General features: G+C 40.4%; 1 protein-coding gene across 1 annotated transcript in view; it reads right to left on the reverse strand.

Moving 5' to 3' along the window:
* DNAH6 (dynein axonemal heavy chain 6) overlaps positions 1-26,018 on the reverse strand; it is a 249,296-nt gene that overhangs the window by 69,704 nt on the left and 153,574 nt on the right. The window contains exons 49-60 of the mRNA XM_033125611.1: positions 25,141-25,281; positions 22,986-23,228; positions 20,519-20,686; positions 19,787-20,022; positions 18,371-18,632; positions 17,142-17,265; positions 16,562-16,758; positions 14,688-14,891; positions 13,841-13,966; positions 11,513-11,677; positions 9,399-9,466; positions 7,051-7,231 (exon numbers count right to left, since the gene is read on the reverse strand). Coding sequence (XP_032981502.1) covers positions 7,051-7,231; positions 9,399-9,466; positions 11,513-11,677; positions 13,841-13,966; positions 14,688-14,891; positions 16,562-16,758; positions 17,142-17,265; positions 18,371-18,632; positions 19,787-20,022; positions 20,519-20,686; positions 22,986-23,228; positions 25,141-25,281 — 2,115 coding nt within the window. The remainder of the gene's footprint in view (positions 1-7,050; positions 7,232-9,398; positions 9,467-11,512; positions 11,678-13,840; positions 13,967-14,687; positions 14,892-16,561; positions 16,759-17,141; positions 17,266-18,370; positions 18,633-19,786; positions 20,023-20,518; positions 20,687-22,985; positions 23,229-25,140; positions 25,282-26,018) is intronic.

A 26,018-nucleotide genomic window follows, 5' to 3' on the forward strand; every position in this document is an offset into this window, starting at 1 on the left:
GCAGTATTCCCATAAACTTGGACTAACATGTCCCTGATTTCACTTCCACTCTTGCCAAGTTTAACAAGAAATTGAATGTTTGTTTCTTGCTTTAATTCAAGCTCAGACATTCTTGCGACGGCACACAAAACACGCAGCAACAATAATGAACGCCACACGTTGACATGAACACAGCCGTGAGGTACTGATATACCAAGGTTATGAAACCTTACCGAGTTGTTTGTACAGTGCTGCCAATGTAAGCACACGGTGGCAAGTTCACGAACGTAATTGTCAGACCTCGTATTTTTAAGTGAGGACTCTGGGAGTTTAGGGAGTATAAACTATGGGCAGGAAGAGGCAGGAAATGCAGACCAGGAGCAATCAGTCTTATCTCTACCCTTTAGAAAGTATATTTCCACAGCAAATCATGGCAAACAGATAAAGAAACCAGCATACAGATAAAGAAGGCAGTCAGATCACATGCATCTACCTCTGCTCCCTACTGAAATCACGATAAAATTACAGTAGATTTTACAAAACAGTGCAAACCCACAAAGATGGTAGAAATGGAAGAGAGGAAATACTGATAGAATTTGAGAACTGGAAAGCAGACAGAAGGGAGGTAATGAGTTAGCAGACTCAGGAAAATAGATTCCTAAACGTGGCAACAGGGAAAGCCAAGAACTCCCCCCATTTATGAAATAGAATAATTCCCCATCAAAGGCTTGAATTAGGAGCAGCCAGCACCACTGGAAGTGGGAAGTGCCTAGGATGAGAATTTAGTGATAGACTTCCCAGGTCATCTCCTCCACACCACCCAGCCAGGGCATTGTTCCGTCTCACTCTGGCTGAAAAATAGAGGTTTCACCCCAAGGAAATGGAAAGTGAGGATTATTATTATTACTATTATTATTATTATTAGTTTGATGGAAGGAAGCCAGCACAGTTGTGGGCCAGGTTGAGGGTCATGCTGAGAGCAGGGAGATTAGGTAAATATATACGTGCTGGATGCTAATACCCTAGCTCATCTCCTCTTCTCAGCCTAAAATACCTGCAGCCAGTACTTCACATTTCCAGGTAATGTAAACATTGAGTGATTAACTACAATCAGCATACAACTATTGTGGGAGGCTGAGGGATGGAAAGGGTGTGTGTTGGGGGTCTAGACAACAATTAATGTATTAAAAACCTCAAGAAGTAGCAATATGAGTCTATTATTTAGAGAAAAGATGTAAAAACCTAAATAACCAAAACAAAAATGAAATGAAAGTAGTTTCTCTATGGAAGGAGTCTTGGATGGGTGGTGGTGGGCACAGAGAAGGCAGGAAATGCTATTTTTTATAACAAACCTTGCAGAAATATTTCATTCTTTGAACAATTTTTATGTAAACCTTTGATAGAAACATAAATGGGTTAACAACTAACTTCCAGAAATTAAAAATCCAAAGAAGAATGAATGAAAAGAGGATAAAGAGACTGATGAACAAATAAGCAAAGAAGATGAAAGAAATGGTAGACGCAGAATTACTTGTTTGTTATTGTTTCAATACTGAGATCCCATGAGACTGTAGGATACAAAGCATAAACCATTTCTGACATCAATAAAAAGCAAAGACCATAAACTTAATGTACTCCCTGTCCAGGGATTTTTTTTTTCAGTAAGTTATTTTATGTTTATTTTCTTTTTAAAATTTTCATTACAATATAGCTAACGTACAATATTATATTAGTTTCAGGTGTACACCGTAGTTATTCAACATTTATATACCTAAAGAAGGGATCACCATGATAAGTCCAGCAACCATCTGACACCGTAACATGCTATCACAATATTATTGACAATATTCCCCACGATGTACATTACATCCCCGTGACTTATTTGTTTTATACCTGGAAATTTGGACCTCTTATTCCCCTTCCCCTTCCCCCTCCTTTTTAAATTTATCAATTACAGTTGACATTCATTATTATTTTATATTAATTTTAGGTTACAGCATAGTGGTTAGACATGTATATAATTTAAGTGATCTCCCTGACTAGTATTCACCTGGCACTATACATAGTTATTATCATATTATTGACTATATTCTTTTTATAGTTTACTTTACATTCCCATGACTATTTTGTAATTACCAATTTGTACTTTTTCATGCCTTCACCTTTTTCACTCTGCCATCTATCACCCCAACAATTCTAGTACCTATCTGATACCATACATAGTTATTGCAACATTATTGACTATATCCCTTATACTATACCCTACATCCCCATAATTACTTTGTAACAACCAATTTGTACTTGTTAAACCTTTCCCTTCTTTTACACATACCCGCAAACCCCCTCCCATCTGGCAACCATCAAAATGTTCTCTGTATCTGAGTTTGTTTCTGTTTTGTTTCTTAATTTTCTTCGATTCCACATACTGTGTTTCCCTGAAAATAAGACCTAGCCAGACCATGAGCTCTAATGCGTCTTTTGGAGCAAAAATTAATATAAGAATGGGTCTTGTTTTAATATAGTATAAGACCGGGTCTTTATAATATAATATAATATAATATAATATAATATAATGTAATATAATATAAAATACTGGGTATAATATAATATAATATAATATAATATAATATAATATAATATAATATAATACAATACCAGGTATAATATAATATAATACAATATAATACTGGGTATAATATAATATACAATACCAGGTATAATTAACATAATATAATATTGGGTTATAATATAATATAATATAATATAATATAATATAATATAATATAAAATACCAGGTCTTATATTAATTTTTGCTCCAAAAGACGCATTAGAGCTGATGGTCCAGCTAGGTCTTATTTTCAGGGAAACACGGTATAAGCAAAATCACATTGCATCTGTCTTTCTCTGCCTGACACTCCACTCAGCACAACACCCTCCAGGTCCACTCATGCTGCCACAGATGGCAAGAACCTAATCCCTTCCATACCCAAGCAATATTCCATTGTATATATGTAGCACCTCCTTTTTATCCATTCATCCATTGATGGACAGCCAGGGTACCTCCACATCTTGGCCATTGTAAATAATGCTGCAATGAATTATATGGATGCACACGTCCCCTTGAAGTAGCTTGGGTTTCTTCTGATAAATGCCCAGAAGTGAGATTACTGGGTCCTTCATTGTCTCTTCTTATAGCCTTTGTTTTAAAGTCCATTTTGTCCCGTGTAAGTAGTGCTACCCCAGCTTTTTTTTTTCTTTTCTTTTATTTCCATTTTCACGAAATATCTTTTTCCACCTCTTTACTTTCCATCTCTGTGTGTGTGTCTTTCAATCTGAACTGAGTCTCTTGTAGGCAGCATATGTAAGGGTTTTGGTTTCTTATCCATTCAGACTTCCCATATCTTGGTTGGAGCATTTAATCCATTTACATTGAAAGTAATTGTTGAGAGATATGTAGCTGTTGCCATTTTATTATTCATAATTTTAACTTTTTTTTTTCCTGTAAATCCCTCTAACATTCCTTGTAATACTGGTTTGGTGGTGATGAACTCCTTTAGCTTTTTCTTGTCTGGGAAACTCTTTATCTGTCCTTCGGTTCTAAATGATAGCTCTGCTGGGTAGAGTAATCTGGGTTGTAGGTCCTTGCTTTTCATCACATTGAATATTTTGTGCCAATCCCTTCTGGCCTGCAAAGTTTCTGTTGAGAAATCAGCTGACAATCTTATGGGAGCTCCCTTATAAGTCACTAGTTGTCTTTCTCTTGCTGCTTTTAAGGTTCTCTCTTTGTCTTTAACCTTTGCCATTCTAATTATAATGTGTCTTGTTGTGGGCCTTTGTGGGTTCATCTTGTTTGGGACTCTCTGCACTCCTGGACTTGTATCTTTATTTTTTTTTACTAGGTTAGGAAAGTTTTCAGTCATTATTTCTTCAAGTAAGTTCTCAATCTCTTGTTTTCTCTCTTCTTCTTATGTTACCCCTATGATGTGAATGTTGTTATGCTTGATATTGTCCCAGAGGTCTCTTAAACTATCCTCATTTTTAAAAAAATTCTCTTGTCTTTTGGTGTTCCAATGGGGTGTTTTCTGATACCTTGTCTTCCAAATCGCTGTTTCATTTAGTCTGCTGGTGATTCTTTTTACTGCTTTCTTCATTTCAGTTATTATATTCTTCACTTCTGACTGGTTCTTTTTTGTGGTTTCTATGTCCTTTTTTATGCTTGCAATCTCTTTGTTGAAGTTCTCACTAAGTTTCTTTTTCTTTCTTTTTTTTTAAATTTTTATTAGGGAATATTGGGGAACAGTGTGTTTCTCCAGGGCCCAACAGCTCCAAGTTATTGTCTTTCAATCCGGTTGTGGAGGACACAGCTCAGCTCCAAGTCCAGTTGCCGTTTTCAATCTTTAGTTGCAGGGGGCACAACCCACCATCCCATGTGGGAATTGAACCAGCAACCTTGTTGTTGAGAGCTTGCAATCTAACCAACTGAGCCATCTGGCCGCCCCTCTGGAAGCTCAGCAGCAGCTGGCTGTCTTCAATCTAGTTGTGGAGGTAGCAGCTCACTGGCCTATGTGAGAATTGAACTGGCAACCCTGTTGTTCAGAGCTCGCGCTCTAACCAACTGAACCATCCAGCCACCCCTCACTAAGTTTCTTAAGCATCCTTATAACCATTGTTTTGAACTCTGTTTGGTAGGTTGCTTCCCTCCATTTCATTTAGTTCTTTTTCTGGAGTTTTTTCCTGTTCTTTCATTTGGGATGCATTTCTTTGCTTCCTCATTTTGGCTGCTTCTCTGTGTTTGTTTCTATGTGTTAGGTAGATCTGCTATGTCTCCCAGTCTTGGCTGGGTAGCCTTATGTTGCAGGTGTCCTGTGGGGCTCAGTGGCAGAGTCTCCCTGGTCACTTGATCTGGGTGCTCCAGGAGTATCCCTTGTGTGGACTGTGTGTGCCCTCCTATTATAGTTGAGCCTTGATTGCTATTGGCACTCAGTGGGTGTGATTGACCCTCAGACTGACTGGCTGTGGAGTTTGGCCACATCCATAGCTCATAAGCTGCTGTGAAGGAGGCTTACCCCACTGAGTGAGATTTGCCCCAGCAGGCTACTGAGACCACCCTTTGTGTGTGCTAATTGGGTGGTGCTCTGCTGTGGTCTGAAGCCAACCTCCACGTATGTTGGTTCTGGGGCCTCTTGGGAGGGGCTCTGGTGCAGACCCAGGTCAGTCACTCCCTGTGACTGGTTGGGTGGCTACCTGGTAGGAGCTACAAAGCGATCCACAGTTCACTGCCTGTGCTCAACCTGGAGGCACGTGGGAGAGGTCATGCTCCGAACTGTGGACAGCTGCCACCAGTACCAGGCCTGGGGTAACTCCTAAAAAAGCCAGGACACTTGGAGGCCTGCTGCCACCTGCTGGCTCCCTTAAGGTTCAGCCACTGATAAAGCCTCCTGTGGTATGCAAGTTAAGTGAAGCAGCATTTCAGGGAGTCACTAGAGTGGGAAGAGTTGTGGTCACCAAGTTAATGTAGACTCTGGTTTGGTGCCTGTGCTGAGCCTGGAGCGACTCAGCAAAAGTCTCAGAGCACCACCAAGGCCTGTCGCTGCCTGCCTGGGGCCCGTAGACTCTGACAGTTTTCCCAGAAAGAGTGCAATGTGGGGAGGGTCTGGCTGCTCTCAGAGAAAGTGCCTTCTGGTATGAGAGTTGGGTGGGGCAGGGTCCCAGTGAGTCAGCAGGGCAGAGCAGTGGAGTTCACCAGACCAATCAGATTCAGATTTGGCCTGTGGGGGCGGGCTCAACATAGTAAAGATGGCGCCTGCCTGCTGGCTACACCGGGCTAGGACTCCTCATTGGGAAAATACTGACTGTCTTCCAGCCTCCCCCCCAAAGCTACACCCTTCAGTCTGCCTCCCGCATGTCCCTGAGGCCCCCCGAGTCACTGTCCCTTCGCTGGAGCCCAAGGTGAGTGCTTGCAAGCGAGTGAGTCTTTGTGCAGGCTGTTTAAGAGGATGTCTGGGTTTCATGCAGCTTTCTGTCCCACCTACCCAAATGGTTGCCCCACTGTTTTTCACAGCTAGATGTTGTGGGGCTCCCCTTCCTGGCACCGGTACTCTGGGCTGGGGAGCCTGGTGTGGGGGACTGTGGTCCCTCACTCCTCTGGGGGGAACCTCCATGGCCAAGGTATCTTTCCTGATTCTCAACTGCTACAGGGAGATTTGGGGCCCGTTTCGCGTCTCTGCCCCTCCTACTAGTCTCATTGTTGTTTCTTCTTTATATTTCTAGTTATAGGACTTCTGTTCAGCTAGACTTCAGATGGTTCTCCAGGTTGACTGTTCTATAATTTAGTTGTACTTTTAATGTGTTCATAGAAGGATGCAGGCATAGTGTTTAGTTTGCCATCTTCTGTTGCTTTCCTATTTTATGTTTGTCATGAATGGACAAAAAATCATTTTATAGGTTGTTTTTCCAGTACACTTATAAAATTATGATATGAATCTGAGAAATAATATGTTTAATGTAAAACTTCATCTTACTATCAACACAGCTGTATTGAGCACCATTTATGTGCAAGGCACTGTGCTTAGCTCTTGGAAAAGGAATATCAAGATGAACTATTCACAGATTCCCACTACATAGAATTTAACAACCTAACAGAAGAGTTAGGACATGTAGTTAGATAATGATAACATAATGTAAACAGTTACAAATGCTGTAATAGAGGTTCAGATAAGGTGCTACAGGTGTTCCAAGGAGGAAGAGATTAATTCCAGCTGGAAATAGCAAGGAGTCTTCCTGGTTGGGGGTGACATTAATATAAATATATAATTGTGTTATTCCTTTCAAGTTACGTCTTGTACCCTTTCTTTACATTACACATTTAATAAAAAAGGCAGATAAGAGGAGCCATTATCTACAATTTATGTACTGTTCCTTTGGTTGGTGCCAGCCAGGAATGCATGGCCCTGGCAGCCGAGGTGTAACTACCATTCTTGCTTTAAAAGACTTTGCAGGAACCCTCAAAGGGTACAGTTGTAGCTTTTGAAGCAACATACTTTTTATAACTACTAAAAATACTTCACTTGCCTTTGACTCCTGGAGTGTATCAATAAGTTCTTCATTGTCCAGAATATTTCCTTCAGATGTAAAGAGCATTCTCAGGATTTTATCTTCAATAGCTTTCAGCTGGTTTTTATCAGTGTTGATCCTCACAATGAGCTTGATTCTTTGTTCTTCCAGCTCAGGTTTCTCAAGTCGCACCACATCACTAGAACCAAAGTTTGAATACCTATATTATGCAAATACCTATATATGCAAATCAAATTCACCATTTTGAATATATTATGGCTTTGTGAGCACCTTAAAGTTGTGTGTGTGTATATATATATATATATATATATATATATATATATACACACACCTATATATATAGTTGTATATATATAGATGTGTATATATATAGTTGTATATATATAGTTTATATAGTTGTGTATATATATAAAATATATATAACGTATACATAAAGGTATATATATAAAATATAGATTTTATATATATATATGTAATATATATATATATATATATATATATGACTACCTAGCTGAGTACTAATGCTAGTAGTTAAGTCCTAATGCATAAGTCTCCTCTTTTGCTGGGTTTACCTAGTGGCTCTTCACTGAACTACATATTAGTTCTGATTCTTTATCTTGTATTTCAAAACCTACACCCTACCACAGTTCCCATAACTTTTGCTCATCTTCTCTTAGGAAAACCTGCCCAATGCTTGATCTTTCTAATCATTCAGTTCCTGTCTCTAATGCTTGCTTGTGCCAGGCTAGAAATGGTACCTGGAACATTCTTTTCACACCAACATGGGAGATTCTGAAAACCCATCACTTCCCTGAAATGATTCTTGATTGCATCTGATAAAGGAGCTCCTTTATCAGATAAAGGAGTCAGCTCCTATCTAAACATGTGAACTTTTGTCTCCCTTTACTTGTTCTCTCACAATTTGCTCCCAGCCCTTCATAGGAGCTAATCTTTATTAAGTATCACTCTGTGGGAGGCACCCTGCTGAGAGTTTTATGTGGATTTTCTCTTTCAATCCTTTGAATGCTCCTGAGAGGTGGGCACTGTGGTTGCCACTCCAGCTCGCAGATGAGAGAACAGATCCTAGAGGGTCACTTCCTGAGGCCACATGGCTTCAAGAGGCAGAGCTGGGTTGTACCTGGGTTGGCTGGCTCCAGGGCACATGCTATCACTCACTATAATGAACTGTCTCATATAATATCCCGTTGTTTGTTTAGTATGTACATGCTGAATTCAGAAACTTTAAAAATTACTGTATGAAGATCATAAAAAAAATCATCACCTCAAATTCATTTGTTTAAAGAATTTTTTCAGAAGAGAGGAGTACAAAATACAGCCCAGGGATTCCACACCCCATCACCCACTCCCCATTTCGGGTCAGGGCACTCCTTCTCATCCCCGGCAGTGTAACATGCTGACAGCGTAGTGACACAGCTACGCTTAATTCTTCATGGGAATAAACTGGTCTGCAAAATGTTCTTAGAATGTGTCTATAAAAGGTGGTGAAATACCCTTTGTCTAGAAAGAAGTTAGCCTAGCAGAAGTTAAGCAAGTTAGCAGTTGTCAGAATAGGTTCCTAAAATAAACAAGGAAAAAGAAACAAACTCATTAGAGATAATGAGTAAATCAGGGTAATCTTGACTTGAACATAAAGGATTATATTTATTTTGAACATGGACCTAAATTATTTTTTCCTTTAGAGTTAATGAACACACACACACCCATAATTAGTTTTTAACCAGTATCAAAGTTGTTATTTTAATAAATATTAAAAATTTGTTACCTCCGAAACCTGTTGGCTAATTCTGATGATTAATATGAATAATCCACAATCTCATTTTTGGGAAATGGAGATTTAATCACATACAGAGTATATTGAGAAAGGGTATTTATATTTTTTTGAGGTGGACAAATGTCGGTAAAATTAAATACATTAAGAAAATTCTTAGAGACAAGTGGAACAGGAAATATATTTAGGAGTAGCAGTTTTTTTCCACAGTATGGTGCAATGCGTCTAGGAACCGTAGAAGGACTGATTTCATTCTCTTGCCCAAGACTGGAAACCTTAGTGTAGGGGAAGAGGCTGGGCTGCAGGCCTGGCCCAAATCTGGGCTGAGAATTAACCAGGTGTAGTCCTGATCCCCTTGAGAAGAATGTGGGCATGATCAGCAGCTGTGAAAAGCGATGAAAAAGGTAAAGAACTTGGCCATTTACTGTCATCTTCATGATTGAGGGCTTATGAGTGGTGCTTTCTTTCCATATATTAAAATTTTTCTTTGTCAAAATTTCTAAACAAAATATTAGGAAACTTTGTCCCCACCCCACCCCACCCTTTTTTTTTTTACCTTAATAACTGATCCTCCAGACCTGATTTGGTTACAGTGAAATTGATAATGGTAACTTTAATGCACACCTAGAAAATAAGCATAGAGTTTATAAAAATGCTTAAGTTCAGACTAATAAAATAAGAACTGTGTTCTTTATTAGAACATGGCTCATTAGTACCCAACTGGATGTATCCCGGGTCTAACTGTGAACATAGCCACCCCCACACACATCAAGCATACTATGTCTTATGAAATCCCAGTATGATTTTCCCTGCCAGTATGAGTGACAGTCTTGTTCCTCAAATGCCACAGTTAGTTATAGGTGAGCCAGAGAAGGATTAGGAAGAAGCAGGGTTATAGAATCAATTGTTTGGGTTCAAATTCCAGGTGCACCTGTTAGTATATGTATGATGCTGGACAAGCCATTCATTCAAGCTGATATTTAAAAACTGGGATAATGAAGGTGACAGCTCACAGGGTATTTGTGAGGACCAAATGAGGTAATAAAATCACTTATAGTCACTCACAGTTTGTCCTAGTTAAAAAGAAGATACTATTGATAATAATAGAGCTTTACATATTTTGTCTCATCATAGCATTTTTATGAAAAATTATTGGTTATAATACAATATTCTGACATTACTTGAATAAGTCAACAGCAAAAAGAATAAATAATAACAAGAGTAGGTGTTTGAATGTCATATTTTACATACGTTATTCTTATTTAACCTTCACAATAAATCCTTGAAGTAGGCTTTCTCTCAACTTCAGGATCCAGACCCCCTACAACTGTACTATTAACTGGCTGTGGCTTTGGGCATGTCACCTCATGTGTAAATGACTTGAGGATCCAGGAAATGGAATAATTCGCCCACAGTCACAGAGCTAGAGTTGGGCAAGGTGTGTGATGCTCCCTCTCAAGAGTTAAATAAGTGAAAAATCAAAAGTTGTAAGTTGGCACATTGGTCACTTTTCTAAACTCTAAAATGGGACTCGGGACATGTGCTCTGGCAGTGGCTATGTAAGTAGCTCCCGTAAGGCTGACAGAAAACCATGACCTAGGCTTTTGATGGTATTTCGCTCATCTTATTCAAGAAATGTGTCAATTTCATTCAACCAAAACACATCTATGAAGACAGGTGGCTATGAGAAATTCAGTAACTAAAGTGAAAATGACATAATTGAAAGGGTATGCTCAAGGATTTTAAAAAAAAGTGTGTGTGTGTGTGTGTGTGTGTGTGTGTGTGTGTGTGTGAGATGCGTTCTGATTTGTGAAGTCCCTGCCCTATTGCGCAGGCCCTATTAGTGAAGGGGAGACCTGCAGGGCTGGGAAGATCCTGCAGAGGGTGCCGCAGTGCTTGGAGCCCCTTCCAGGAAGGGAGAAAGGGGTCCTAGCTGTCTTCATTTCTGTTGTGACTGCCTTGGGCTCTGCAGCACAAGAATAGGGGTTCTTCTGGATCCTGTTGAGGCTCAGGGACATGTGTATGGAAGTGGGTTCTCTCACATAGTCTAAGTTCTCTCACATAGTCTAAGAGCATGAGGAAGGAGACAAGATGCCTCCTCCCCAAGAACTCTAAGTACAGACACACTGGATGTTTGAATCATGACTCTCTGACATTGCCAGTCACCAGAGGTTTCAAGCTGACAACCTCTTTGTTTGAGGCCATATGCCGTGGGCACATTTAAACATTGATTTCTGCCCCCCTCCCGAGACTCTTAAACTCTGATTTATGTATTAGCCACAATGAGAAGGCACAAATGTCCTTGTGTTGAAGGAGGGAGAAGAATGACTGGAAGGGACTGGTGCCCTGTGATGGGAGGAGCCACTGGGCACCAGGAGGGCGGTGGTGTGATCGCTGAAGATGTGCAGGGTAGTGAGACAGGGCACTGGCCTGGGGACGGGATGGGCAGGATTTGAGTCCCAATTTCATGGCCAGTAAACGAGTGATTGGAATCAGAATCAGGACTCAGGAGAGAAGGAAGAGGAGAGGATGGTGGAAGGAAAGGTGGCTTTGGAGGGAGAAGAGGGATCTGGAGACTTGTCCCCTCAGGTGGGAACCCACGACATTTCAGAGACCCATCGGGCTATACTAAGCCATTCAGCCTGGGAGTTCCAGACCCACAGCTCATACCTCAGGTAGATAGTGGGGATTTGGCAATTTGGTTGTCATGTAGAACCTGAAATTTTTATCATAATCAATGTCTGAGTCTCCAAGATGAATGAGCAGGCGTCCACCACTTACAAAGATCTGTTTCAAAAGAATGGGTTCTAGAGCTGGATCCAAGGTTTCCTTAAGCTTAAAAATTAAAACGAAAGTACGAAAACAAGGCATTAAAATGTATGTCAACTTCTCTAGATTCCTTAGGCCTCAACATCTAGTTTGAAAAAGCAGTGTTTTAGTGACCTTACAGATATTTCTAAGTGTCCTCTCACTACTCCAACAGTGTCCTTGTTCCAGCGATTGTTTTATCCCTGCAGGGTGGTCCTGCAACATGCCCCAGCCAAAGGAAAATCTGTTCACTTTTATAGTTGTTGTAGGTCATGAGTTAGCCACCTACCACCTACTGTGCAACTCTGGCCCTCTGTGGCCTGTTTCTGTATGGCTCTTAAGCTAAGAATGGTTTTTACCTTTCTAAAAACAAACAAACAAAACCCCCAAACCAAAACAAAACAGAAAAGATTTGTTCATTGAATGTTTGTACAGAGACTGTACGTGGCCTGAACAAACGAAAATATCTGGCTCTTTACAGAAAAAGTCTGTGGACCTATGTTATATAAGACAGTTATTTTTTTCTCTTCAAAGCAAATCTGATCATTTGTAAGAACTCCAGCAGGCAGACATTGTCAACAGACCTCATGGCAGAGATTTTTAGGTCAGCATGCATGTGATGGGGGCCCCTGGCCCAGGAGCTGTCAAAATTTGATTGTAATCGATAGTTAACAAATCTATTTCACATTGTGACATGGTACCCAAACATGTAATTTAAAACGAAAGTTTATGAGATAAAACTTCCCTTACTACTCATGATACAATTTTGTGCTTTCAAAATTCTATTCCATTAAAAAAATTGAGATCGACTAACTTGATTTCACAGCCATGAATGGGTGGAGCCAGTGTAAAATTACCACCCTACAAAGGTAGAAAGCAGCTGCGTCTATAATACTAATGACTCCAAGTTCGAGAAAGCAGGAGAGGCCCGTCAGTGTCCTGTTGCTGGCAGGGGCCCTGAGCAGGGGTCCACCCCCAACCCCAAGAGCACTCAGCTACATTTAAAAGCCTCTGCTGTGAGGATTAAAGAGCTAATAAACCAAAATACGAAGGGCAGAGTCTGGCATGTAGTGACCACTCCGTAAGTGGTAGCTAATGCTGATATTAATTATGATTCCGGCCGCCTGAGGGCGCTGCGGCTCAGCTGCTCCAGTTAATGGTCTGTTCTGAGCTGCTCACCACTTTGCCGCTAGATACTTCTGGGCGTGGTTAAATGGATGCTCACCGCACAGCCCTTGCTTTCGCTCACATTCATTCTTCTCTTATACAAATAGAATGGTAAATTAGGTACATAAACCACAACCATGAACCAGTCTCTTTTGTGCCCAAGGCCTTTGAACCTGCTGTAGCCTTTGCTTGAGCGCCCTTACTCTGAGCTCCTCACAGGGCTGGACTCATACAGGTGACAGCACAAACGTTACTACCTGTAGCCATGCATCTAAACTCGTTTCCTACCTCCCATCCCCTTCATGGCTATGCAGCCCTGGGCTTGCCCCTGCGAAGCTCTTATCACAAGTTCTCTTTCTCCCCTTGTCTCTTATTTCCTCTCTCTTTTCTCTGTTTAATGTCTTTGTCCCCAACTGGACGGTAAGCTATTGAGGGCAACAACCACATCTGTATTGTTTGGCATTGGTTTTCAAATAATGTGTGTTGAATGAGTGAACAATTTCAAAAACATCCATTCTTGCAGTGATTCTAAAGAAATGGAGCACTTAGATTCAACACACATCTTTTTTTGAAACAAAACAAAACAAAACAAAAGTTCCTTCTTATCACGTCACTTAGTCTAATTCCGACCTCTAAGTAGAAAATAATGTTTATGCCCTGGAGGGTTTTACTGGTTCCACATCATTAGTGGTGTGTGGACAGTCCCTGATGGCATCACTGCTTCGAATTTTCAGGGCCGCTAACTAACCATCATAGGCCACAGTGAGGCCTGAGAGTCAGTCAGAAAACAGCCCGCGCCATTTAATACCAAAACGGTGTCTGGAAATAGAAAAATGTGTTCAATCAACTGATTGCTCTCCACATGAGAGTGTATTGTTTAAGAAGCAAAGCAATTGCTTTGACTCATTTGAAAATGGACCTGACTAGTGTCTTTAGCATGATACAAATATTAATGTGACCTTTATAGGATTCCAGATATGACCTGGAAGTTGAGAACTAGCATAAGAAAAGTAAAAAGCAAACCTCTTCCAGTAAGACAGGTAAACCAAGTCGGATCGCGTTTTCAAGTGTGCGTAAAAACTGACTATCTGTAAGCTTAATGATCTTTAAATTAGTTTTGCTTTCCTTGTTCCTTATCCAACGGTTTGCCTGGATGAGAAAGCACAGCGCAGGACATTTGCTTTAGAGTTTTATAAATGGCTAGAAGTTTTCAGAGTAAAGTTTAGAACTTTTGTTCAATCTAGAAACAGATTTGAAAGGTAAAAAAAAGAAAAAAAAAGGTAAAATAACAAAACCACTCTCCCACATTAAAAACACCTTTTAGGCCCAACATTTGGGATTCTTCTTTTTATTTGAATTTGGAACAAATGAAGCAAAGACCCAACCAGAAAATAAAGCCCATGTTTCTGCTCGTCAAGCTTGTCTCCCTTCTTTTCCAAACTCTCCTTTTCCAAACCCCATTTAGTACAATCTGAACCATGGGCTTAGGAGTCAGATGGTGGAATTCCGTAAATTCCAGGCAGGCTTGCCCTAAAATTCATCAGGCCCTGACTTCATTTTGACTTCTCAGACCTTTTAGGAACAAAGACTGTACAGGAATGAATTTCTCCCATGGAAAACAGAAAAGTAAAGGTCAACCCCCTAAACAAACTCAATCATAATTAAGTATGCAGAGCTCTCGGATGCTTCCCTTTTTACTTTCTATATCCACAAAACGAGGGACTTGGACTGAGAGCCTTCTAAATTCCCTCTAGGTCTACATCCCCAAGAGCTTACAAGATGTTAAGGTCCACTGTTAGACTTGTAACAGACAGCACAACATTAAGCAGAATTAACAGCCTGTTCTTTATCTGAAATGTTGGTTGCATACCTGATCTTGGGGATCAATCATCAGAGGCCACCGTCTCCCTTGAGTCACCAGTATGCCATTTTCCGTTGAGATCATGTCACGCGGCAGCCCATCTGCGTTCCACTGCCGTATTTCATAGGGATCGCCCAGAATGTTAATGAGACTGAAGGAAGGATTGATTGGAATCTCCAGAGACTGACAGTCCTGGATCCAACCCTGTACAAGCTGCAGAAGGAGAGTTTACTTGTACAGAGGCAGGAGCACTCAGCAAATGAAGACACACACAAAATGTCGGGTTAGGAGTAAGTCCTGCCGGTCTCCAGTCACCCTGGCATCAGAGCATGAGACATAAGCAGTGGACTAAAAAGTTATTCATCCTGGCTGACTTTAGACGCCACTTCTGACCATAAGGGTAGGGGACTCCCTGTCCCTTTTTCTTCCCCGAAGGTTCTTGTGCTGTGTGTGTAAGTGATGAATAACTTTCTAAGGCAGGAAAGGAAAGGGGGAGGGTCTGGATTCTAGAACTATACTATTAACTAGCTGTGGCTTTGGTATGTCACCTCCCATCTGGACCTCATGTGTAAACAACAAGGATTGTCACAGTAGTTTCCATCGGGGGTGTATTGCCCCTCTTGGGAGAGTCTGGAGGCATGTAGGGAAGTTGAGGTTATCACAGTGACTGTGGGTGCTACTAGAAATTAGTAGATGGGGGAGACATATGTTAGTATGTCTCCCCCATCTGCTTCTCACCGCTCCTTATAGAAAGCAAGTTCAGTGAGTGGTACAGTCACACACACCAGGGAACTGTCTGTCCCCCAAGAGCATCCCTGGCACCATTGCCCACATGGCACCAGATGACCCCTGAGTTCCTGTAGAGTCTATATGAGTCCTACTTATACGAACTAGGTTTTTTGTTTGTTTGTATGTTTCAGATGTACAAAGCAACATAATAGTTAGACATTTACACCCCTCACAAAGTGATAACTCCCCTCTCCCCTAGACTACTACCTCTCTGACATATAGCTGTTACAATACCATTGACTATCTTCCTTATGCTCTACGCCACCTCCCATGGCCATATATATGTGTATATATATATATGTGTGTGTGTGTGTGTGTGTATATATATATATATATATATACACACACACACATATACATATACATACATACATATATACACACACACACACACACACACATATATATATATATATATATTTTTTTTTTTTTTTAAGGAGGGCGCAGCTCACAGTGGCCCATGTGGGGATCGAACCGGCAACCTTGGTATTATTAGCGCCATGCTCTAACCAACTGAGCTAACCGACCACCCTATACATATTTTCTTATAGTTGACATACAGTATTATTCTACTTCAGCTTCAGTTGTATAGCGCCTTATCGTGCTGACTAGGTTTTATAACTCAGGGACAAGGGCGAAACGTTTTTAGATAGGCATTTCATAAAAATGGCTTGAAAACACTCTCCCCAGATAATCGAATTTCCTGCTCTTTCCTATGACCTAGCTCTTTGTAGCAGTCTCATCAGTTCAGAACACTGCATCCTGGCTGACTTTAGATGCCACTTCTGATGATAAGGGTAGGGGACTCCCTGTCCCATCTTCTTCCCCCAGGTTCTTGTGCTGTGTATGTAAGTAAGTGATGAATAACTTTCTAAGGCAGGAAAGGAAAGCGAGGAATGTGTTAAGGAAAGGCTAGGGGTAGACCACCACTAGCTGACGGGGGAGATGGAGGACTGTGGAATGTCTAAGTAAGTTTCCATGATGGAGAACCTCCACACTGGAGAGCCTCCATCTACACTCAGAGAAGTGACTCCCACAGTTCACATAGTTTCAGCTGCTTCTCACCGCTCCTGATAGAAAGCAAGTTTACTCACCAATTGCCTATACTGGGCTGTGAAGGCTCCGTAATAGGCCACACAAGCTGCTGCTATAAACACATTCCCGATGACATTTGGTATCTCCTCACTGAATTTCTGGATGCTTTCTTCCCATCGAACTTGCTCATCTCCTAAAGCAGCCGTCAGCTTTCCAGCACGTACCAGACGTGATTTTGTCAGGGCCATAGTCTTTGCTAGAAAATTTAAAGAAAATCAGGTTATGTTATTCAATATTTTCCCGAACTATAAGAAATTTATTGACCTGCTTCTGTTTATAGCGGAATTAGCATTATTTAATTACTCTGGCTGAAGATAGCCCTCTCTCTGTGCCCCCTAGCATTTATTTTATGGATCAGATTCATATGTTGCTTTGTGTTATAATGTAACACGTCCCAGCAAGCCCTATTCAGATATGAGTTGAATATATACAATATATCCAGTTCTGATTTTTACTAGAAGGCTAATGGAAATACATTTTACATGTTGAATTAAAGCTGAGATATAACTGCTTTAAAACTCTTTCTACTTTTGAAAATTAGGCATCTCCTGAGCAACATAAATTTTATGAGCCACTTACCCAGACTTTCTTTCTCATCCACACTTTTGTCATATTCATCTTGTAAAGCCTGTATTTGACCTTCCACTTGTTTTAGTAATGCTTGTTTTGCTTTTAGAGTAGCCATAGTAACATCAAGTTCTGCCTAATAAAATCAAGTAAATATTTATGAATAGGCCCCAAAGAAGGTCATACTTGCACATTTATACTAGATTTTTTTTTTAAAGTAGGATTTATGTTCCCTTTTTCATGTCCTAAAATATTTTGATATGATATACAAAGTTAAAACAAATATAGAATAGAATAAAATAAGAGCAGAAGCAAACAGATGAAAACAAAACCCAACGAAACAATTCATAGAAGGAACAGAGAAACAGACATACCAAAGCATTTGGGATGAATTAGTTATTACACTTGATTATTAACTTTAAATGATGAAACAAATGAAATATTCATGCAATAGTGAAAACTCATCTTTCCTAACTAGTTCTCTGGAGCAGGGGTCTGCAAACTACAGCCTGCAGGCCAGTTCGAGCCTGTTGCCCGTTTTCGTATGGTTTGTGAGCTAAAAATGTTTTTACCTTTTTAAATGGTTGGGGAAAAAAATCAAAAGAAGAACCATATTTCATGACACATGATAACTGTATGAAATTCAAATTCCAGTGTCCGTAAATAAAGTTCTATTGGAACTCGGCCACGCTTATTCATGTATGAATTGTTGGTAGCTGTTTTTGTGCTGCAAGGGAAGAGCTGAGTAACTGCAACAGAGACCACATAGCCAGCAAAGCTGAAAATATTTACAATCTGCATCTTTATAGAAAAAGTTTGCCAACCCCTGCTCTGTAGCCACAGTAACCTGCTCCACTAAATGACCATTCTGTGTTCTGCTCGGGACCTCCCTTACGATTGCCAGTTAATCTGGTTTTTAGAACCTCAGATGGCACCACCATCAAGGGTGGGAGTATTTATAAAATGGAATCAGAGAGCATCAGATGCTGAAGTTAGAAGGCACCTCAGAAGTACCGTAGGCAATATAAACATACTAAGAACTCATTTTCATTTTATGCTGGAAGAGGGCTGATTTTAGAGGTCATTGCTAAAAAAAAAATCTTTGCCTGCTATTTTTTAAAGCAAAAACTAATTTCCAATGGCATCGCTACTACCTATAGTGTGTACGTAGTGTCACAGTGGCATTATAAGGGGAGCTTGAATGATGGTCATGGCGTTTAATTCTATAAAATATAAAATACCTGTGCAGCACGTAGTTTTTGTCTCTTTGGTTCAACTTCTTTGATGACCCGAGAGTACAAATCCATTGCTCTTACCCACATGCACATGGATTTACATGCTTTGGACACTTTCTCTACTTTTTCAGGCACAAAATCAGGATTATTAATATACTTTTGAAGCTTTGCCAATATTTGAGGTTTTATGTTTTCCTTATCATATTCTAAAAGTCTTCTTAAAAAGTTAGAGTCACTAAGAAGTTGCTTTGCTGTTGGCCAGTCAGGCCTGAAAGACACATAGGATAAGTTAACAGCATTGTAATAAAGTCATACGAGAACAAAAGAAATGTATTCGTTTGAGAACATTAAGATATTACCCCAATAAGTGAGTAGTTTTAATCTCAATACTATAAGCCCAGTAATTGGCAGTTACCTACACTGCAACTCATGAGGAGACAAGTAATTGAATGACAAATGTGCCATACAACCTAGTTTTGGTAGAATTATAATGAATTTTATATGAATTATAAAATCATAGAGTTTTTGAAATGTAAGGTGTTATAAAAATAATAGTTTTATTTTTTAAATGCCCCCGGAACATTTTTACCTCCTTTTCCTTGGTTTAGAGCCTTAAAATCTCCTGCCAGGATACCACAATCACCTTCTAAGGGGTTTTATGTCTCTCAGTCAATCTGACCACCTGTGAACGTTTGTCAAATTGGTCTTTCTCACAGGAAAATACGATTATGTTGAACATGTTCACGTTCTCAGTCCCCTGAGGCCAGCGCTCTCCACCTGTGCTTTGCAGAGCTCCCACGCCCCACTGAGGGGCTGGCCAGAGGGTCAGGTAGGGAAGCCTGGCTACAGGGTGCCCTGGGCCTCCACCCTTGCTCTGATCAGTTTTACAAAGAAAAGTTTTTGATGACCTAATTTTCCCTGGGAAAAAAAAAAAAAAAAGGATTGTATTATTAAAGGAAGTTTGACAACTATGTATCTCCAAGGTGAGAGCTGAGCTGCTTAGCACAGCACACAAGACCTTCCATGATGAAATCCCTGCCCAGCTCCATTCCATCCATGAGCATCCAACGTCCCTGGGCTCTCCCCAGGGTCCCACTCTCCACCCGAGCAGTGTCTCTTGAAAAGCCCGCTCACATCTCCCCAGGGGCACTCTTTTCCCAGCACTCCTAATACTATGCAACTCTTGCATGTCTTGACATTATTATTTTTCATGTTCTGTCTCTCCAGTAGACCGTGTGTGCCTTGTAGGGAAGAACTTCCTGTCTCTCATCATCTAGCACAAAAAATGCTTGTTGACTCAATCTGTTAGATGACTGACCAAATCAGTGAGAGAGCAAAGAATGAAAACATAAACGGAAACTGAGAAAAACAGCAAAGAAATTCCACCAAGTATTTGGCAATACATGATTCTCAATTACTCACTTGGCATTCAAGAGAATGGAAATTGCTTCCATAACAGTCATGACCAAATCTGGGGGTTTTGTAAAAACTCTGATTTCAGATATATCTGCTTTATCTAAGGAATCCAAGGCTTTATTAGCAGCTTCGAGTGCAGGTAGAGCTTCTTCAAGATCTCTTTGTGCATCATCAGCTATTGCTTGGGTTTCTTCAGCTTTCACTTTTGCAGACGCTTCATCTTCTCGCACAATGTTACGGACCTAGCCATTGAAACACAATGACTTAAGTGGTCTCAATATTTGAATTTCAATGTTTTAAAAAAAGCCAATAATAATGAGTCATATTTGCCCCTTTGGATTAGACCAGTGATGAAAGAGGATTAGCTGTACTGAATTTTACACGCCTTTGTCCATCTCAGGCTACATTAATAGAATAATGGAGACAAAGCAGTTCCTTCTAGGAGAATAGGTGCTTTACTATTCTCCTAGAAGGTGAATAGTGGTACTTTTCACTATTCAAATAGGTGGTACTTTTCTCACAACTCTCTCTGTGCCACTCTTTGGGTTCACTCATTCTCAGAGAGAGAACCAGGCTGATTTATTGAAGGGAGATTGTTTACAATTTAAAAGTGTTGCTAAATCTAGCAATTACTTTAATGACATAAAAAAAAAATCCAGTTTTTATGTGTCATGGGATATAAGCGATCAGTCGGTGATCAAAGCTTTCTCACCCACAATGTCAGGTGAATCAGTGTACCTGATCGGCATTTTCTTGATCCGCTGCCAATTTGTCCACCAGGGCTTCCACATCTTGGGATTTTATTAGAAGAACAGGTTCTAAAGCTGAAAGATCTAATTTCATTTTATCTACTAGTACATTTGTTTCTAACAGCTTGCTGAGACCATTCTTCACCCGGTCACGTGCCTAGATGACAATGAAAATACTCATTATAATAAGTATTCTAAACTGTACGTTTACTGGCATCTCTTTCTCAGGTAGTAGAATTTTACATCTACAGAACTAGTAAATCAGTTTGTAATACTTAAAACTGTGAACGTACAGAAATCTTCAGGTAACAGAACTCTAGGAAATGGCTGTGACATTCACCACACTAGGTTTGGATCCAAGCCCCCTGGCCACAGGAGTGGGACATCACTGGATTGTGGGCTCACTGAGGGTCCACATGGTATTGTTTTAATTTTCTGTGGTGCTTAGTTGCATGTTGAATGAATGAGGGACAAGATCAGATAGAAATTCCTGGAGGCCAAAGCTCTCAGAGCTTATGACAAGAGAAAAATTCTGAGATATCCTAAACTAAATTACAGCAGGCTGGAGGATGGGAGGAAGAGACAAGCCAAGTTAATCAGTCACGAGCGGAAACTAACAAAAGACTACCAACTCATACTCCTGAACGTATGTTGCAACTTTGAATTAACTTCCGTGTCCACTTCAATGATTAGCCCACTACCAGGCACTACCTCATCTTGTTTATACATGAACATTCTGGACTGTGCCCACAACCAATCCAAGACCCTCAAATATTTCTTTTTTTTTTTTTTAAATTTATTGGGGTGACAATTGTTAGTAAAATTACATAGATTTCAGGTGTACAATTCTGTATTGCATCATCTATAAATCCCATTGTGTGTTCACCACCCAGAGTCAGTTCTCCTTCCATCACCATATATTTGATCCCCTTTACCCTCATCTCCCCCCCCCCCCCCCTTACCCTCTGGTAACCACTATTGTCTGTGTCTATGAGTTTTTGTTTCTCATTTGTTTGTCTTGTTCTTCTGTTTTTTTTGGTTTATATACCACATATCAGTGAAATCACATGATTCTCTGCTTTTTCTGTCTGACTTATTTCGCTTAGCATTATACTCTCAAGATCCATCCATGTTGTCACAAACGTTCCTATATCATCTTTTCTTACCGCCAACAAATATTTCTTTTTTGATATACAATTAATTTATCCCAGAACTCTCCCTGCTTCACCTTCCCTCCACCCCCCTGAACCAATGTAAATTCTTCCAAAACAACTTACATCTTTCTTCCCCAAACTCATTGTATAAAAGAGCCTTGTCAACCTCAGGATGGCAGAAATGTTTGTCTTCTCCATCTATCCCTGTTGCTGGTGTTTGGACTGCATGCTCCAGGATCTAGTCCTTTTTCTGGCTAGCATATGACCAGCTTTCAGCCTTGAAGGTTTATTTCAACACTTGTTTCCTCAGGTGGTCAGCAGAGCTGAGAATACCCCGGGGAGACAGTGTCCTAGGTACTTCCCTCTGGTGGCTGGGTGTGAACCCTACTTCTCAGTGGTTCGACACTTTTAATTAGAATCAAAGGGATGGTATCTGGTAGAGAAGGCACCTGAGAATAATGTTTCTGAAGGTGAGTCAGAAAGCTTGGTACAAATTGGCAGGTTTCAAAAATATCTGTCAAGTTCTTCTACTAGGCATGCATTTACCAGGTAAAAAAATCCTCTGAATGACATTTAAAGCATCTAAATGGCAAATGTTTCCATTTTTACTGTTTTAGATCATGTTAATAGCCTGACGATGATGGTGGTGGTGGTGGTGGCAGGCACTATTTTCTGAGCACTTCATGTGCATCAGATCCTATTCCAAGTACTTCACAAACAGTATCTTACTTATTTAAATCCCACAACAATCCAAGAGGTCGATATAGATATTTTAAAACCTTATTTTCTACGAAGACTTAGAGAATTTATCAAATATGCTCCAGGTTGTGTAAGAAGGAAGAGGCAGAGAATAGGTTGTACATGGCCTGCCTGACACTGAAGCTTTTGCTCTTAATGGGAATAATTGACACATTAGACCACCAGAACCCCATCTCTACTGCTTAACAAGAAGTTTTCTTTCATATTAAATACTGCAGAGATGACTAGTTCTCTGCTTGACTTTGATGCTTTTGCAATATCCTTATCATTCTGCTGAGTCAATGACACTTACGTAAATGATAGAAGACAAAATATAAACACCAAGGAAGGGGGAGGCCTGTGGACTGACAGCACGAAACACATTTTTGTCATATTGGAGGTTGTCAAGGGCACATGTCAGGATGGAGAGGGCTCCAGCAGATAAGATGGCACATAGATCTTCCACTCATTCTGACAAAAGTTTTAAATTCAAGCAATAATATATATATATAATATATATATATATATATAATGTATTTGATAGATAGATAATATTAAACTTACTGAAACCAACTGCTTCCTTTTATCACTCAGCATAGACAGGTAGAGATTGATGAGTTCCAAGTAGGAGGTGGGCGTTGTGTAGTAACGTCTCCGGAGCTCTGTGTAATAGCGTTCTGCCATATTGAAGACACTTAAGTGAACATTCACGCACATGAGGGAAAGCTTTTCTTTCATTTCATCACTTCCAGCATCAACATTTGAGAAAAATGTCTTTGATACAGAAAGAAGTGCTTCTCTGGGCCACTGTAAATAAAGATATAATTTGGAAAATCTGTTGCTCATTTCTATAATATAGAATTTAACAAATAAGAAAAACATATACCTCTGGAACTATTCTTTACCTTACCCCCACTTTTGCCTAGTAAACTATTCATGTCTATGATGTTTAATGAATTGAATGACTGTGTTTATTAGAGGGGGGTGTGGATCTGCATTTGCTGTCCTCAACACAGTGTCTGGCACATAGAAATTCAATAAATATTTGTTGATGGAATGAATAAATGATTGGGTGTCCTTAGGATAATTCCATGAATAAAATCACATATATTACGAGTACCTCATGTGCTCACTCAGCTTATTATGCAGTCTGGACATCAAGTCCATTATTATAATCACTGTCCTGTTTACCTCAACTCCTTTACTTCTCTCTGGTTTCTTTGAAGTCACCTGAACTGTAGTCAAATGCAACTTTCTGTTACCCCATGGCTGTGGCTGTGCAGCAGAGCATGGCGGAAAAACAACACACAACCATGCAGACTGGCCTCACTTCAAATTCATGACAACTAGTTTGAGTGAGTTCTAATGCAGTCTATTAGTGCTTCTACATTTTCTAATACATCTCTAGTGTACTCTCCTAAGTGTTTTACACCCTATATACTTTCTCAGACTGTTAACACTTCCCCTTTCCTCTTCATTCTCAGTTGATGACCTCACTTCCCACATCACTAAAAAAAAAAAAAGGCAGTGGAAACAGAACTTCAATGAGCTCTCACCTCCACATCTTCCCATCTACCTGCATCTGTGCTCATATACCCTACCTTCCTTCCTGTTGCTCTGGGGGTAAGTTGTGCATGCTCCCTGCCTAGGTCAGCTCCTTTGTTGAGGACTCAATCCCATCCCTTCTTGTAGGTTCAAAGACATTGGTCCAACAACGCTTAACTCTGTCTGCTGTACCATCAATATATTTCTTTTTTCTGGATCATTTCCATCAGCATACACATGTGCTGTTTGTGTTTCCCACTTAAAATACTTTTCTCTTCACCTCACATAACCCTGTATTGCCTATCTCCTGGTATTCCTTTGGGGCAAAATTTCTTGAAGGCGTTGCCTATACAGTAGGCTTATCTGGGGACATGTGAATAAATTCCAAGACCTCCATGAATGCCTAAAACTGTGGATACTGCTGCACCTTATATATACTATTTTTTTCCTATACATACACACCTTTTCCCTTAAAGGAAGAGCTTTGTAGTTTTTTTTTGGCATATCCAAACTGCCTGTGTCACTACTATTATGCTTTGGGGCCATTATTAAGTAAAATAAGAGTTACTTGAACACAAACGCTGTGATACCTCCGTAGTTGATTTGATAACTGAGACTAAGTGACTAATGGGCGGGTAGCATATACAGCTGGGATATGCTGGACAAACGGGTGATTCACATCCCAGGCAGGACAGAAAGGAATGGTGTGAGACTTCACCATGCTACTCAGAATGGCACGCAACTTAAAACTTACAAATTACTTACTTCTGGAATTTTCCATGTAATATTTTTAGTCTGAGGTTGACTGTGGGTAACTGAAACCATGGAAAGTGAAACCGCAGATGGGGGGTGGGGGGCGCTACTGTACTCACTGGCTCTGATGCTTCTCTCTTGTTCTCTCTTCAACATTTTCTCCCATCATGCCACTGAAACAGCCCTTGTCAAGATCACTGTTCACTTCTGCATTGCTAAACTCAATAGCCTGCTCTTCCTTTATAAATTTTGTTTTGCCTTTCTTTGATGATCGTTGTTGTCATCCCTTGCATGTGAATAAATTCCCTACTGGGATTTGAAGCTAATGCAAGTACCCTTAAGTTATTCTTGGACAATGTGTTACGCCTTTAAAATCAGGCAAGTCGAATTTCTCAAAGAGATACTCTGGGAAGTCACCAACCTGGACAAACCAATCAATGGTGCAGCAGTTCACAAGGGAGGGAAACATCCGGCATCGGGACCGGAAGGCCTCCCCCACAGGGCTCATGCAGAGAACAATGTGCAGCTTCTGACGGACTCTGCTGATAAAGTATTGAAACACCTGACAAAAAGATAGATATTTTTTCAGTTTAAAAGAATGATGAAACAACAATGAAAATAGGCGTTGGCTAATACATCTGAGTCTACCAATAATAATTGAAATACATGAGTGTAGTAAATGTGTAAATTGTTTTGTTGAAAATCTATTCCCACCTCTTTTTCTCATGCAGCCTGGAAAGATTAAAAATGACATTTTGCAGACTCCTTTGCTCCTAAAGTGCTGGATGTGATGTAGACCCTCCTTATCAGTGTACTTAAGGAGACCCCTTGAACAAAGTAGAGAGAGGTATTCATGTAAGGTTTTGCTCTGGGGTGGAGGACCATTGGTAGAGGACCAGGGTACAGGGCAACCAGTTTTGCAGGTGCAGAATCTGACAGAAGTGGCATGGAACTGGAGCCAGTATCTTCGGATGTGGCTCCTGTTGGAGGAGGTCACTGAGAGGATGTGACCACCCGTTGACCTATGAGCTAGACCAGGGCTGTCCAAACTGCGGCCCGCGGGCCAACTGCGGCCCATGATCCATTGTTAATTGGCCCGCAGCAAATTCCAAAAATATATTTAGTTTACTTAAATAAACCAGGTGAGGCGATACGTACTTCACCTCGAGTGAGTGGCCCGGCTGTTTGTGTATTTTACCACATATGGCCTTTCGTGAAAAACGTTGAAAAAAGTTTGGACACCCCTGAGCTAGACCCAGGCAACTGGAGGCCTCTCACCCCCTACTTTGTCTTTGGATT

The sequence above is a fragment of the Rhinolophus ferrumequinum genome, chromosome 13 (genome assembly GCF_004115265.2).
Source record: "Rhinolophus ferrumequinum isolate MPI-CBG mRhiFer1 chromosome 13, mRhiFer1_v1.p, whole genome shotgun sequence".
Lineage (NCBI taxonomy): Eukaryota > Metazoa > Chordata > Mammalia > Chiroptera > Rhinolophidae > Rhinolophus > Rhinolophus ferrumequinum.